Source organism: Pyrus communis, chromosome 13, assembly GCF_041283825.1.
Source record: "Pyrus communis isolate YQ-2024b chromosome 13, ASM4128382v1, whole genome shotgun sequence".
In the NCBI taxonomy this organism is placed as follows: domain Eukaryota; kingdom Viridiplantae; phylum Streptophyta; class Magnoliopsida; order Rosales; family Rosaceae; genus Pyrus; species Pyrus communis.
The window spans coordinates 26,047,980-26,065,117 of record NC_142577.1 but is presented as its reverse complement, the minus strand read 5'-3'; the positions used below and the strand labels follow the sequence as shown (position 1 = coordinate 26,065,117).

The 17,138-nt window shown below is 35.5% G+C and overlaps 1 protein-coding gene across 2 annotated transcripts; it reads left to right on the top strand.

Annotated features, from left to right (window-relative positions):
- The first annotated feature begins 1,339 nt into the window (after positions 1 to 1,339).
- Positions 1,340 to 8,462, top strand: LOC137736913 (aldehyde dehydrogenase family 2 member B7, mitochondrial). 2 transcript variants are annotated; one of them, XM_068476231.2, is made up of 11 exons: positions 1,340 to 1,785; positions 5,375 to 5,509; positions 5,645 to 5,787; positions 5,889 to 6,042; positions 6,126 to 6,355; positions 6,657 to 6,746; positions 7,020 to 7,193; positions 7,280 to 7,417; positions 7,523 to 7,660; positions 7,765 to 7,826; positions 7,913 to 8,462. In XM_068476231.2, the coding sequence occupies exons 1-11, from the start codon at positions 1,719 to 1,721 to the stop codon at positions 8,184 to 8,186; spliced, it is 1,605 nt and encodes a 534-aa protein (XP_068332332.2). In that variant the 5' UTR covers positions 1,340 to 1,718; the 3' UTR covers positions 8,187 to 8,462. The 2 variants fall into 2 exon arrangements, with proteins under 2 accessions (XP_068332332.2, XP_088538303.1); XM_088682177.1 differs by lacking the exon at positions 5,375 to 5,509 and having other exon boundaries at positions 1,358 to 1,785.
- Positions 8,463 to 17,138: the final 8,676 nt, after the last annotated feature.

The following is a 17,138-nucleotide window of genomic DNA, read 5'->3' as shown; positions in this document are numbered from 1 at the left end:
GGGTAAGGAAACTAAATTTGTAAACTAAATTTTGTAAACTAAATGACATGGAAGTTAATGATTGGATTATTCCTTAAGTGTTAATTAACATGTTTATTCCTTATCGGTGACACGTTATTTAGTTTACAAATTTAGTCTATCTAACATTACTTTTATTTTTTAAGACATTAAAACATGTGTAAGTTATTATTAGGCTAAAATCAAAAGATGAGTATATACTATATAGGGTACTCACTAATGAATGTTTAAGTAATTTTCTTGTTATACATACTATGCACGGGCATACGACATTATGTAGTAATTGTAAAACTGAATTACAATATTGGCTTTGAATTTTAAAACAAATATTGAAAATCTCTAGCATTTTTTTTAACAAACGATATTATATATACTAATGAGTGGGAAGTGAGCTAAGCCTCACACTAGGCTAGCTATAATAATGTATTAGAATTTGCTTTTAACAAGAATCTAACCTAAAACATCTTATTTATAAGTAAGATTAATAACATTAGACTGCAATATTAATTGGTGAAAATCTCTGGTATTTAAGGGTCATAGTGATCATTTATTTATTTTTATTGACATGGAGAATTCTCTACGGATTAGACGGAGCACACATATTACGTGTGTAAAATAAAGGATTTAGAAAAACATGTATATGAAAGAGATAAGTTGAAGAGAAAGGTAGAAGAGAGAAAAAAAACTTTAATTTTTATACTTTTTTTATAAATTAGGAACATAAGTTCGGATATGAAATTACTGCTTAACCTGAATATATTTAATCTTACTTTTTATAGATGGGTTAAAAACAGTAAAAAAAAAAAAAAAAAAAAAAAAAAATTGGGGAAATTGTCATCTTAAAAAAAAAAAATTCCAATAAAAGAAGAAAAACAAAACCCTATATAGAAAAAAAACCCTCAAATAGTAAGATAATTAATCAATTTCAAGGAGTTTCCAAAGAACGAATACAAGGACTGACTCAGAAAATGGTAACTTTTGCCCAAAAAAAAAAGAAAAAGAAAAGAGAAAATGATAACTGAAAAAGTCTCTTTTCTTTTGGCAGTAACAGTCTTTTTTTTTTCTTTTTCTTTTTTCCAAACAGTAACATACTTTTTATAAATACAGATTTTTGTCGTCATAATGTTCTTATCTTGCATCTAATTGATTTAAAAGAAAACTAATAAAAATGATTTAAAAACTTTAAGTTTTAACGATAAAGACAAAATAAAAGGTAAAGTGAATAGTATCATAATTAACTTTTTAATGTAAAAATATAATTTTTCGTTAAAGTAAACGGTACCAACAATTTTTTGTTAAAGTTTCTTGAGTTAATTCCACCAAATATTCCAACTTATCCAACGCAAACCAAAATTTTCAGTCTTATCTACTTATCCACCATTACACGTTTTGATTTGTCAAAGTTGGTCAGGCAACAAACACTTTATGCAACCGGCCTTGTACGGGTGATTTAGTGATTAGGGATGTATTTTAAACACATATTTCACACTTCACGTTTTGAGTTCAGCTCTTAAAACCGGTGAATCGCTAAATAGTGATGAGAAACAACTTAAAATACAACTATGAGTTTTTCCGATCCGTAAAAGAGTTCCCTTTTTCAAATAATAAAAAATCAACCAGCCTCAGAATTATTTTTGTAGGCCGTCACCTGTCACCTTGAGAGAGCAAGAGATCAGTGGTGGTGCTGTAAACTATCGATCATGGCGACTCGGAGGGTCGGCTCGCTTTTGAATCGTTCCTTCACTTCTGCTTCTATGTTTTCCAAAGGTAATCAATCTACTAACCCAATTCCCCAATTCCAACGCTTTTTCGATCTTTTGTGTTTTTTTTATTGTTTATAATTATATTCTGCTGCCTGGATCATATGGCCGACGGATCCGATCGGTTTGTGGTCTGCATTTTGTAATATCGTGCATTAGCTGCCATGTTGGTTTGGTTGGTGAGAAAAACGTAGGATGAAGAACTGAAGATTGAATCTTTTTCGAATTTTTCAGAACTTGATAATCATAAATTGTATTTCTTGAATTCTTGAGTTTTCTTCAGTTGACATTGACATTTGAATAAAAAATAATTTCCGCACATTCATTTCTTTCTACATAACTTGTTAATTTTCGTCATTTGATTTTTTCGAAGAAGAAAAAAAGTGTGTAAAATCAGTTCCTTTATTTTTCTCTTGTGGTTTGATTAAAATTTTCTTTGTTTGAATAAACAAAATTTGGATTTCCATGAGATGGATTGTTGAATTTTGGAGAGTTAGATGCTTGCGTTTTTGGATCTCTGATCTTTTTGGTGCAAGTGGCGCTGAAACTGATCCCACCACTGGCATGTTCTTTCCTGGCTGATGTATGCCTGCTATCCCTATTTCTGGCTTTTAGCTTTTCTAATGAGTCAAGCTCAACGGTGGCTTTCTGCTTTTTCTCAATCACCCACTGTATCTTTTTATGATATAGAAATAAAATCTTTTATGGATCTGTGTCCAGAAACGACAATTCTAGATATTTAGATCATTCATTTTAAATCATACCGTCCTTATCAGTCATTCTATCGGCCCACCCTAAGGTCCGAAACTCTCAGTTTCCCTCTTCAGCTACCCGAATTTTTTAATTCTTAGACTCTAAGCATAAAGATTAAAAAGAATCTTGACTTAACCATATACGTTCCCGACTGGCCAACTTGCATTTTTTAGGAGAAATAGCCCTTCTATTTAACGAGTAATATTTATATATAAACCAAATGGAAAAGGTGAATAGTAATTTGGTGTCACTAAATTTCAACAAAAAATAATTGGACAAAAATGCTCTTAAGACAAAAAATTTCAAAGTCATCCCAAAATAATGCATAAAATAAGGCAATATCATTTTCTTCATTTTAACTGTACTTTTTTAATAATTTTTTTTAATTATTACTTCATAATAGGCTAGCGATAATGTGATTCAATTTATCTATTTTAAAAAACGTTCAAAACATCTTAAGAGACATGTAATGTCAGTTATAAAAAAAAGTCATTCGCACGCGGATAATAATGTGATTAAATTAGTTGTCAAATGATTATTTTTTTAACAAACGATATTATCTATACTAAGGGGGAGGGAGATCAGTTTAGCCTTACAATGGACTAGCAATAATATGATTCAATCAGTTGTTTATTAAATATTACTTTCTCTATTTTAAACACATTTAAAACATCTTAAGAGACGTGCAATGCCGGTTATAAAAAAAGTCTTTCGCACACGGATAATAATGTGATTAAATTAGTTGTCAAATGATTTTTTTTTTTTTTTAACAAACGATATTATCTACCTTACTAAGGGGGAAGGGGGTGGGGCTTAACCTCACAATGGGCTAATAATGATGTGATTTGATAAAGTTATTTATTAAGTATTATTTTCTCTATTTTTAAACACAATCAAAACATTTTAAAATGCGTGTAATGCCGGTTATAAAAAAGATTTTTCGCATGCGGATAATAATGTGATTAAATTACATTAAATTAGTTGTAAAATGATTATTTTTTATTTTAACAAACGATATTATCTACACTACGGGGGAGGGGGTGGACTTAGCCTCACAATAGACTAACAATAATATAATTCAATAAGTAGTTTATTAAATATTATTTTCTCTATTTTTAAACACGATCAAAACATCTTAAGAGGCCTATAATGTCGATTATAAAAAATGCTTTTCGCACACAGATAATAATGTAGTTAAATTAGTTGTCAAATAATTTTTTTTTTTAACAAACGATATTATCTACACTAAGGGGAAGGGGTGGGCTTAGCCTCACAATAGGCTAGCAATAATGTGATTCAATCAATTGTTTATTAAATATTATTTTCTCTATTCTTAGTGTAAATTCTTTAGAGACCGATTTTATTATGTGAATTCAACTGCTTTAATTGGTTTATGAGAGGTTTCTTCTAGCATGATCTAAGATTATTCATGTACTTCAAGTATTTGACTTTTCTTTTGTCAATTTACGCATATAAATACATTTAAAACATGTAAGTTACGCATAGCACGCCTTGATTCAAAAAATGTCGCGCGTGCATGAATGCTAGTGTGACATTAGTCATGATTATCTCAAAAGATGTTCCTACCAAATTATCATGTCATTTGTCACACTATTTGGTGATTAAATATGTTACTTAAGTATACATGAATTCGATTAATTAGTCAAAGCACAATGTGTTCGTTTATTTGCATTTAAGTTGAAGTCTCCATACTTCGTAGATTAAAGTAGTTTAAAATAGGGGGACTTTGGATGCGGTCCTTAGTCATGAATATTCTTTGATTGAAACATTGTTGGTTTTTAATTTTTGATCAAGGTCTTTGAAATTAATGTGATAATTTATTTCTATGTACGTTACTATATTTTTAAAATTAAAAATGAGAAATTTTAGTTGTTTATATAAATGAGATTTTAAATTAAAAAAACCATAATTTGTGGGATTAAAAATATTAAAATATAAATATACTATTGTGTGTGTGTGTGTGTGTAAACATGGGTACATTCATCAAAATTAACCAAAAAATTAATTTTATCAAAACATGGGTACATTCTTCAAAATCACATAAAATAAAATAAAGACATGAGGCTTAATAACATTTGTAAATTTCTTCGATTAAACTTGACATGGATACATTTTAAAATCAAAGAAAAAAGAATGTACCCATATAAGTTTAAAAATGAATTAGAAAAAAATTGAATAGATTTTATATAAAAAATTGTACATTTTACATATAACAAATTGGTATATTTAAGAATGAGTACATTTAAGATTAAAAAGTTTTACATGAATGAGTACCTATAATTAGCATGTGTACATTTAGCAAAATAAAAAGTACAAATAAAAAAAATATATGGGTACAAATACAAATAAACTTTAAAAAATATGGGCACAAAAAGAAATTAATATATGGGTACAAATAAAAACTGAAAAGAAAATTGGTACAAATTAAAAATGGGTACAAACTAAAACTAAAAGTATATGATAAAAAATTTAGTCATAAATATAAATATACTAATTGTAACATTTTTAATATTAAATGAATATATTTAGAAATAAAAAAATATTTTATTATTGAAATAATTAATGATGTTATTAATACCCAAGGACCTTGATAAAAAATTGAAAATGAATAGGATTTTAATCAAGCAAAAAGAAGGATGAGAACCTAATTTCTCCTTTAAAATATCACCTGTAAGTACAGAGAAGTTAATAATCATAAATGTCTATCTTCCTGTACTTTTCTTTAATTTTGGTGTTGGTGGTATTTTCTGACTGGATATTTGACATTAGTAGTTTTACCCCGTTTATATTTTACTCAATTGACTTGATTTTACTTTAACCAGGGAGGTCTTCTTCTGTGGTTAGAGGAATTGGTAAATATAGCACCGATGCTTCCATTGAGTCACCAATCTCTCCATCCGTCAAAGTAAATTATACCCAGCTTCTAATTAATGGACAATTTGTAGATTCTGCATCAGGTGATCTTTCTTTTCCTTCACGAGTTGTCTAACAGTTTGTGTTTCTCAGCATTGTGTCAAGCATTCATGTTGTTGTAATTTAACTTCAATTTAGCATTTTCTGGTTCTTCGTGTGACGCTTGGATTTGGTCTCAGGGAAAACTTTTCCCACATTGGACCCCCGGACTGGTGAAGTGATTGCTCATGTCGCTGAAGGCGAAGCTGAAGATGTAAACCGCGCAGTTTCTGCTGCCCGCAAGGCATTTGATGAAGGACCGTGGCCTAAGATGACAGCTTATGTAACTACTCATTTTACTTGTTCAATGATAGTATATGGTTATGTGAATTGTTTCAAGTTCAGTGCTTTGTTCAAATTTTCTAATAGAACATCATTTTGCAGGAAAGATCACGAGTCCTTCTCCGCTTTGCTGATTTGATTGAAAAGCACAATGATGAAATTGCAGCCCTTGAGACTTGGGATAATGGGAAGCCATTTGAACAGGCTGCTAAAATTGAAGTACCAATGGTAGTTCGGTTTTTTCGTTACTATGCTGGTATGGACTTTTTTTACACAACTACACCACATGCTTTATGGGGTTTGAACAAAATTTATGTTCTGATCTTGGATATGCCACAGGATTTGCGGACAAGATTCATGGTCTCACGGTTCCATCTGATGGAGAGTATCATGTGCAAACCTTGCATGAACCTATCGGTGTTGCAGGTCAGATTATACCATGGAATTTCCCTCTTCTCATGTTTGCTTGGAAGGTTGCGCCTGCTTTAGCATGCGGCAACACCATTGTTTTGAAGTCCTCAGAGCAGACACCATTGTCTGCTCTATATGCAGCAACTAAGTTGCAAGAGGTACTACACGAATAAAAATTTACCTCATCACCTTTTTTGATAAGTTCACTTTCCCATGCGTTTGCTTCGATGTGGTCTCATTTGCTTCAATGGTGTCTCAAGTCCAGTTGAAGTAGTTTTTAGAGATAATCTGCCTTTCCATGCTTACTGTGGTGCTTTACCTTTCATTCTGATTTGACGGATTTTAACAATTTTCTGTTTTGAGTTGGACCTGCGAGTGGATTATGTGAATGAGCTTTCACATTGATCTTTCAATTACTAATGCTGATTGATTTTCCTTTTGTTTTTTTTTTTTTCACAGGCCGGACTTCCTCCAGGTGTTTTGAATGTGGTTAGTGGTTTTGGTCCAACTGTTGGTGCATCCCTTGCTAGTCATATGGACGTTGATAAGGTAATGTATAATTAATGTAAGCTTCTTTCTTGTAGTTAGCCATCTTATGTAAGTTTATAAGAACTGAGAATTCCTCGTATATTTATTATATCCACAATAACATCTTTTTCTCAAGCGTAACTTTTCCGAACTCATGATGAACAAATGTTGCTCAAGGCTGCAACGAATTCGAGTAATAGTAATGCGTCTGCTAATGTACCAGTTTGCAACTTTGCATCAATTTGTTATCTGATTGCAATGTTCCTGCTAAAATTACCGTTCATCCCTCCACAGTTTGCGTTTACCGGATCAACTGACACCGGTAAAAAAATACTTGAATTGGCTGCCAAAAGCAATCTTAAGAACGTAACTTTGGAGCTTGGCGGGAAATCCCCGTTCATTGTATGTGAGGATGCTGATGTGGATAAGGCTGTTGAGATGGCACATTTCGCTCTATTCTTTAATCAGGTATCTAAGCATTGTCTTCGGAAAAAAGTTTGATTCTAAGGGGCAAAGAAATCCATTTGCTGATTACATGACACCTCTGTTTGTAGGGTCAATGCTGCTGCTCTGGTTCTCGTACTTTTGTACATGAAAAAGTATATGATGAGTTCTTAGAGAAAGCAAAAGCCCGTGCTGAGAGACGCCTTGTTGGAGACCCGTTCAAAGGGGGCATTGAGCAAGGTCCTCAGGTAAAACAAGTGACACCTCTATTAATCTCTGACCATTAAACATACTGCTGTCGAATGTTGTTTACACAGCCTCACCTGCATTTCCGGTTTTGTATTCTAAATCAGATCGATTCGGTCCAATTTGAGAAGATCCTGAAGTACATAGATTACGGTGTTAAAGCTGGAGCTAAACTGGAAACCGGAGGAGAGAGGGTTGGCACAAAGGGTTTCTATATTAAGCCCACCGTATTCTCAGATGTTCAGGTACCAATTTACATTGCAGATCATAAAAACCATAATATTTATCGAGAAGCCGAAACATGATTATATATTTATATTGATCTAAACATTGCTGTCCCGTGGAGTAGGATGACATGTCAATAGCTTGCGAAGAGATATTTGGTCCGGTGCAGACCATCTTGAAGTACAAGTAAGCAATAAAATCCTCTTCTCTATGCCTGCTGTCATTACAGCGTCTGGCGCTTCCATTAGAACTAACGATATGGCTGATTGCAGGGATCTGAATGAGGTGATACGAAGAGCAAATAACTCTCGCTATGGACTTGCTGCAGGGGTCTTTACACAAAACATAGACACTGCAAACACATTGACTCGAGCATTGCGCGTCGGTAGTGTATTTATAAACTGCTACTATGTCTTTGATGCCTCTATTCCTTTTGGAGGGTACAAGATGAGTGGAATCGGAAGAGAGAAGGGCATTTACAGTCTTTCCAATTACTTGCAAGTCAAGGCTGTTGTCACCCCACTGAAGAATCCTGCATGGCTATGAACTTCATAAGCTTTTTTTGTCCTTGCCAAAAATAAGTGGAGAACTGCATCAAAATAAGTGGCTGTGATGTCGTGATGGCATTAGGGTGGTGATGATGATGATAATAAAAACTTTTGTTTCTTTGTGATGAACTCTAGAAATGTTTCTGTGTAATTAATTGTTGGTTAAGTTGATCAGTATTTTAGTGGTTGGTCTAATGGCAAATCAACTTTCTATGGTTTGATGGTGCATCATTTTCTCCTTTTCAAATCACAAATCAAGACTCAGTTTACATGATTATTGTGTCTTACTCTATCTGCCATTAATAGTATGTTAATTTTTTTTTTTTGGTCAAAATTAATAGTATGTTAATTAGTTGTTTTGTTAATTATGATACGTTGATCTAACCATGTGCCAACTGAATCCAAAAACTTTTAGCGTCTATAGAGCCAACTGAACCCAAAACTTAAATCATCGTTGAATCCATTTAATTTCACCTTCACCTTACCGTAAAGTTTTGAAAATTAAGGTTAGACTTTTCGTTGAGATTCTTGAGGGTAGGAACCCCATTTGACAATGTTTTGGGCCTCACCGCTATATTTTGCTATCTTTTTCACTTATTTTTTAACTTTTCGGCTTAAATGTTCTACTAAATATACACTTGTTGCTCAATAAATTGTAAATCCGCATCGTAATACATTATAAAAATTTCCTTAAATGCTCATGAAAAATATTTTGGGAAAATAAAAAAATTGCATTTTTTTTTTAACAAAAAAATGGGTTAACACTCACGATTTTCAGTTAGTTTTGCAAATTCGTATATAAATCACTGTTCAATCTATTTATTTTCACCTTCACCTCACTCTGAAGTTTTGAAAATTAAGTTGAGACTTTCCATTGACATTCTTGAGTGTAGAACCCCATTTGACAATGTTTTGGGCCTCATTACTATATTTTTTTTTACTTATTTTTTGAGTTTTCGTATGAAATATTCTACTACATATACATTTGTTGCTCAATAAACCGTAAAAAGGCTTTCAAATTCCTTAACAATTTAACTTAATGCTCATGAAAAATATTTCGCGAAAATGAAAATTTTGCATTTATGACAAAAAAATGTGGGTACTCACGGTTTTTAGTCGGTTTTGCAAATTCGTAAATAAATCTATTCTCCTGAAAAATATTTCGCAAAAATAAAGTTTGAACTTTTAGCAAACAAACGTGTGTGTTAGGCATGCACACCAAATGAGGTAGACTTTGCGCACGTAAAACAAGGCAGACCTGAACGTAGGAAAAGTGAAACGGGCTTCGTGTATGCAAAACGAGGCGAGCTCATGGCACACAAAAAGAAATGGGCTACATTCATGCAAAACAAATCAGCCTCTGCTCATCGAAAATGCGGCGTCTTCTGGCATGCAAAACGAGACGGGTTTTGTCGCTCAAGCTGAGGCCGGCTTGGCGCACAAAAAATGCGGCCCTCAAAACGGGGGAGGCTTGGCACACGAAAAATGAGGATATAAATCTAAATCTAAAGGTATTTGAATCTAAATAAAGTAATGTAAGGATAAAAAAAAAATCAATGAAAAAAAGAAAAAAGCAGAAAATAAATAAATAAAATTGAAAATGATCCGATCATTACTTTGCTGCTGATTGTCCACAAGAGATGTCACTAGCGAGGTAGTGATTTGTACAAATATCAATCGATGTCTTCATACCAATCCCTCCTTTTTATATTATTATTTTATTTCAACGCTACATTGAGGCACATTCAATAATGGAATTGTCTTCGAAAATCAAATAGTGTTCAATAAATTTTTGTTGCTTTTATGTTGTTTTTTTAGGCTCTCTCTAAAGTGAGCTTATCAAAATTTTTATTTCCAACTAATCACTCAATCAAACATAATCCTATACATTCGTATAAACTATTCGATCAACTCGACCATTCTATTTGGTGACGATATAAACATCCACGAAATGTGGTACTCACACCACTTGTTCATTCTTCATTATACATACGATGATTTTGGAGCGAGTCCACTCCTGCTATTTGCCACCCACTACGTATAGACGAACACCATCTCTATTAGACAAATTTTTCCATTTGTAAAATTATTCCGTTTCTCTATTTTTAATGCAACGACTTCAATATGTTATAATTATTCTCTTCACTCATAAGAAACTAAATAATTACACTTTAAATTCTCCATAACTGTTAGAAAATTACACTCAAATCACAAGAATCATTGAAAACAAAAGGGAAGTCAATTCTTCCCTTCCTCTCTTCACAAGTCATAGCTAATTAACACCCTTGACTTCGCATAAATCAATTGAAAAACAAAATTTTAAATATTAATCAATACCAAATTATATTATTTCTCCCATAACAATTAAAAATAAGTCCACGTTAACTTCCTCCAAATAATTCCACATTATTAGGTCATCTCAAACGGACTCGACCAAAGGACCATAAGGCTAATTGCCCGTTTTGACACAAATACTGTCTCTAACGGAAAGCTGGCCAAGAGCAGCCAGCCCAAGCACATGCTACCTGATGTCATGTTGACATCAAGTTACTGTTTGACCTTTTTTTTTTTTTTTGACGAAATTTATAAATAAAAAAAAAACAAACAAAATTCTATTTTTTTTTTATATATAAACGCCTAAGTCATTTCTAGCCCATTTCTCATATCTTTTTTCACAATTCTATACTATCTTACCTTATTTTATTTCAAATTTTCACTTCCTTTTCATTCTATAAAAATAAGAAATCAAAAAACTTATTATTTTAGTGACAAGTGTCACTCAAAATATGTTCGAAAACCTTATTTTAATATGGTAGTTCAATTCAATTAAAATAATAAATTATGTTTGGCCTATGATCCTTTAGCCCCCTCGGTTGGTAATGATTTTTTGTCAAAAGACTATGTTTAGCACTCTTTGACCCCCTCGTTTAAAGATAGTATAAAATATAACCTAACATTATTTATTAAAATATAATTTTTTATAAGACTATAGAGCTCAACATAACCCTTTAACCTTCTTTCAATTGGAAATGACCTTAGAAACCAAAGTGTCGACTCTCTCGAGTGTCGCACTCCCATTAGCCTTCCCCAACTCGAAACACTCTACGAAGCCGCCATTTTCCCAACACCCAGGTGTCTCACAGGACACGTGTCGAACGGTGAACTCCCAAGTATGGCGCCCTCGGATGTCTCGTATTCGTCAGCGACGCACATACTTCCAACACGTGTCCCGTACTAATCCCTTAACATAAACTCACGGACGTCAAGTTCTTGAACCCAAACAAGCAAACAAACAACCAACCAAATCTAACCTTTTCATCCATTCTTTTCGATGATCCAAAGATCTAACGGTTCGGGTCGCCGGATTCTCACATACCCAGCGGTTCATCCCTGCGAAGCCATAGCTCCGCAGACACTCCTGACGTCGCTCATCGCTCTCACCCGCAACATTTGCTCTGTAGAAAAAGGTATGTAGGCTAAAAAATATATTTGTTATTGATACGTGAATGTGGAAAAATGGAAGAGAATGTTTTTTTCTCATTATGTTTCTCTACAAGATTATAAGGATATATATACATGATACAAATGTGTAGGTAGGACAAGGTAGCCGTCCTAGTGTGTAGGTAGGACAAGGTAGGACGGCTGTAGAGGACAAGGTAGCCGTCCTAGTGTGTAGGTAGGATAAGGTAGGACGGCTGTAGGACGGCTTGACGGCTGTAGGACGGCTAGTGTGTAGGTAGGACAAGGTAGGACGGCTGTAGGACGGCTTGACGGCTGTAGGACGACTTATTCTTCCAATAATAATATTATATACAATTACACAAGGACTCCAACCATATTCCTTATTTGTCTAACACTCCCCCTCAAGTTGGAGAGTGGATGTCAAGAACTCCCAACTTGCGTAACATACCCGAAAACTTTTCTTTCCCAAGAGGTTTGGTAAACAAGTCTGCCAACTGTGCCGTACCTACATGCTTGGTCTCTATTGTGCCATCTACAATCTTATCTCGTATAAAGTGACAATCCATCTCAATGTGACGAGTTCGTTCATGAAAAACAGGATTGGCAGCTATATGTAACGCTGCTTGATTATCACAAAATAAAATGGAAGGACCATCCAAAGGAATGTTCAAATCCTTCAACAAAAAACGAAGCCAAACTATCTTGCAACAAGCACCTGCCATGGCCCTATATTCTGCCTCTGCTGAAGAGAGCGAAACGGTTTTCTGTCGTTTCGTCCGCCAAGAAATCAAAGAACCGCCCAAGAATACACAATACCCAGTAGTCGAACGGCGAGTGATAGGGCAACCTGCCCAATTAGAATCACAAAACGCAGTTAACTTGGTCTGGTTGTCAGAACGAAATAATAAACCTTGACCTGGAGTAGCCTTCAAATAACGAACAATACGAAGCGCAACATCCATATGAGATATCCTTGGCTCGTGCATAAAACGGCTTAGAACATGCACAGAATAGGTGATATCCGGCCGAGTGATAGTGAGATATATTAACCGACCTACTAATCGTCGATACTTTTCAGGATCCTTGAGAAGTTCTCCTTTATCAGATAATTTTGTGTCATCCATAGGAAAAGCAATGGGTCGTGCTCCCAAAAAACCATAGTCCTTGAGAATCTCTAATGCATACTTGCGTTGAGAAATATAAATCCCTTGTTTAGAACGAGAAACCTCAATACCCAAAAAATATTTTAAATCACCAAGGTCTTTTATCCGAAAATGATCACGGAGAAAAGACTTCAGAGAATTACTGGCACTAGCATCATTGCCTGTAATCACAATATCATCCACATAAATGAGCAAAGCTGTGAAAGAAATACCAGACTTTTTAGTGAACAATGAATAGTCAGCTTTGGATTGTTGAAAACCGGCAGAAATGATGGCACTAGTGAATTTAGCAAACCATTGGCGAGAAGCCTGCTTAAGACCATAAAGTGACTTGTGAAGGCGACACACAAGATTCTCCCCCTGTCGCCGAAGACCAGGAGGAGGAGACATATAGATTTCTTCATGTAAGTCACCATGTAAGAAAGCATTATTAACATCAAGCTGATGAAGAGACCAAGACTGACTAGCAGCAAGAGCAAGAAGACAACGCACCGTAATCATCTTAGCAGTAGGAGAAAAAGTGTCATGATAATCAATACCTTCAGCCTGAGTGAAGCCTTTAGCAACCAAACGAGCTTTGTAGCGGTTAATAGAACCGTCAGAATTGTGCTTGAGTTTGTACACCCACTTACAACCAATGGGAATTTTGCCAGGGGGCAAGGAAGTTAAAGTCCAAGTACCATTAGCATGTAAAGCTTGAAGCTCCTCAGTCATAACACGTTGCCAATTGGGGTCAGTGGCAGCCTCGGCAAAGGAGGAAGGCTCCACAGTCCGACTGACAGAGTTAATGTAAGAAAAATGCCTGGGAGAGTAACGGTGATAAGAGAGAAAATTACAAAGTGGATATCGCGTACCTTGTGTAGAACCGGGTTGCGAAGTCGAAGATGGGTGGGATGGCAGAATCACCTGCGAGCAAACGTAGTCTTTTAAATAGGATGGAGGTTTATGGGCACGGGAAGAGGTGCGGGGAAGGGGAGGATTGGTAGGTAGTGGGGGGGGGGGTAGGGATGTCCGTGGGTAAAAGGGTGAAAGGTAAGGAAGTAGCGGGCGGGGGGAGGGGGGAAGGAGGGGATGCCGAGAGGGCAGGGGCATGGGGAGGAACGGGTAATGGGGCAGCAAGGGAATCTGTGGGAGGCGTGGAAGGGGAGGAAGGTGGATGAGGGTGAGGCGTCGGGGCAGGAAGGGGTGGGTTATATGTAAAGTCCAGAGAGGGTGGGATGGGTAGGGTAGGCGAAGAGGATGGGATAGGAGGGTGAGAAACGGCATAAGGGAAAGTAGTTTCGTGAAAGATGACGTCTCGACTAGTGAAAATGCGGTGATTGTCGAGATCGTAAAGGGTATAGGTCTTTTGTCTATGAGGATAACCGAGAAAAATGCAACGATGAGCCCGAGGGGAAAATTTGGTGGTGGGAGTGACAGAGGTGACATATTGATAGGAGCATATTCATGCGACTTAAATGACTTGTTCTCGTACATTTACGTTATGTTTCTTTAGTTATTTTAGTTCTTTATGCTTCTTTTGTGTGTTTTCAGGTTCTAAGGGCTTAGGGAGCAAGAAAGTGCATTTTGAGGCTATTTGGAGCATTTTTGGGCATGAATTGGATAGCTTATCCATGGAGCCAAAGTTTGGACGAAATTGAAGACTTGAAGTAGGAAAGTTAAATCCTAAAAAGACCTCATGTTTGAGCATCATTGAAAACTCCTACGCATTTTAGAACACAAAAACAACATTCCTAGCAACCTTAGGACATTGTCGTGTGTTTCCTTGTGTCTCCCTTCCTTGCCATGCAAGGAAGGGCTTTGTTCCCTATTTTAAATACTTAAACACTACCACTTATCATTCACCACATATCATTCACCACTTATCATATCATACATTCATTTATCACTTATCATAATCATTCACTTATCACTTAACATATCATACACTTATCACTTATCACTCATAATCACCTACAACATCCACCTACTTCACCTACAACATCCACCTACTTCACCTACAACATCCACCTACTCACCTACAACATCCACCTACTTCACCTACAACATCCACTTACTCACCTACAACATCCACCTACTTCACCTACAACATCCACCTACTTCACCTACAAATGACATAGCCATATGTTCCCTCCACTACTCCTATAAATACCCTTGCATTCATCCATTCAATTCACATCTCATTTTCATACACAACACATTACAAACACATTCTCCCTTCCCTAGCCGTGAGCTTCCCATCTCTCCCCTTATAATCCAAACACCATTTTTCCATTCCCCTTCCACTTCTACACCACTCCTCATCCATTTCCATAATCCCCCAAACCTCACCTTAGACCTTGTGCTACAACGAAGAGGAAGAGAAGAGGGCCTAAACGTTCATACAATTCAAGTTTGAGTTGTTGGAATGTTTAGGTGATTCTTTGATTTCAATGTTTCATTTTAATTCTCTTTGTTTTGTGCGTATGAGGAATGGAAGAGAAGAGTGCCTAAACGTTCATACAATTCAAGTTTGAGTTGTTGAAATGTTTAGGCGTTTCTTTGATTTCAAAGATATGAGGAAATAAAACCCCCTTTAACTAGGGGGTGATTCGAAACTATGTTTATATTTGCAATATGAATTGATTAACTTTCGTTGGAATTTCATAAGTTGTTGATTCAATTTGTTTAACCGTTTGATTGATAACTTATTTATGTATGTTTATTAAGAATGCGCGCTTAATTTTCATGCATGAATATGACGCTAGAATATAAGTGAATTTCACCTAATCGTTATGAACTTATATTCACAAGTAGTGGAGGTTGCTTATAAACAATCGCGTTAAACGAATTCTTGGCATAAGTTTCATGCGTATTCCATAGTAACGAATGCCTCGTCAACACTTATAGTTTTCATGTTGCTTAATGATCTTTGATTGTATCTTTATTGTGCTGTTCACGTAAAGGACTTTTGGAGAATGTTGTGAATTGCGTTGCGCTAACCCATCCAATTCATTAACTTAAGGAAAACTTGACGGTTAATTTAAGCGGACCTAATTAACCCGGAGTGTTGAGTTTCATAATTTATCGAAAGACCAACTGAGAATCAATCTTGTATGCAAGTGTAACATGTGTGGAGAAGAACCCCTTGGCTATTCCATCATCCATATTTTCATCACATTTATATTTACGTTTTGCCTTTAATTACAATTTGTGCAATTTAGCTAATTTCGTCAAATCAAACCCCCCCTTTACTTTCCTGTTCTTTAGTGCTTAGAATCTGTTTAGTTTATGTTTTAAAGTATTTTTTTGTTTTTTGGTTTGTCTTAGTGTTTTAAACTTTAATTTTGCATTCTTTGAGTCTAGTTTAGTGTTTTAAACTTTATTTTACGTTTTTGAGTCAGTTTCCAGGAGATTTGCAATCCCTCCTAATCCCCGGTCCAGAACGATCCCTACTTATACTTATACTACAAATCGAAAAAAAGAGGGTTTAATTTGTGCGCGTATAAATAACGCATCACATATGCCAGACAACCAAAGACGCGGAAGTGGTCATAAGATGAGGTTTTCGAAAAGAGAACCTCAAATGGGGATTTTTGATGGAGAAGACGGGTAGGGAGACGATTGATGAGATAAGTAGCGGTAAGAACACATTCCCCCCAAAACTTGATAGGAAGATGGGATTGAAAACGAAGGGCGCGAGCGGTTTCAAGAAGATGACGATGTTTTCTTTCAACAACGCCATTTTGTTGGAGGGTATAAATACAAGAAGTTTGTAAAAGCACCCCATGATCAGAGAAAAAACTACGAAGAGATAAAAATTCACCACCATTGTCAGTACGAATGCATTGGATGGTAGTGCGGAATTGGGTAGTGACATAAGCAAAAAAATCCTTAATTAATTGTTGAGTGTCGGATTTATGTTTCATGAGGAAGACCCACGTAAAGCGAGAAAAATCATCCACAATGGTTAAGAAATAATGAGCACCAGAAAGAGAAGATTGACGATTCGGGCCCCAAATATCACAATGAATTAAAGCAAAAGGGAAAGTTGAGGAAATTGAACTCAAAAGAAAAGGTTGACGAGTTTGTTTTGCCAACGGACAAACATCACAAATATGACTAGAATCAAAAGTACAATTAAGAGAGCTAGATGCTAAAGCTTGCAAACGAGTGGAGGAGGGGTGACCAAGACGCCTATGCCAGAGGGAGGAGGGGATGGTAATGATGTTGCAGAGAGGTTGACGGGTGGGGAGAGAAGAGGTAAGGGCCACAAGGTAATACAGATCGCCACGTCGCTTACCCACACCAATCATCGCCTTCGAAACCAAGTCCTGCAAAACACA

What these genes read in the sequence shown, in the direction of transcription:
- LOC137736913 (XM_068476231.2), top strand. Translation starts at nt 1,719, where the DNA reads ATGGCGACTCGGAGGGTCGGCTCGCTTTTGAATCGTTCCTTCACTTCT. An exon ending in GTTTTTTCGTTACTATGCTG is followed by an intron (nt 6,043 to 6,125) that starts GTATGGACTTTT and finishes GATATGCCACAG; the next exon opens with GATTTGCGGACAAGATTCAT. An exon ending in GTCATATGGACGTTGATAAG is followed by an intron (nt 6,747 to 7,019) that starts GTAATGTATAAT and finishes ATCCCTCCACAG; the next exon opens with TTTGCGTTTACCGGATCAAC.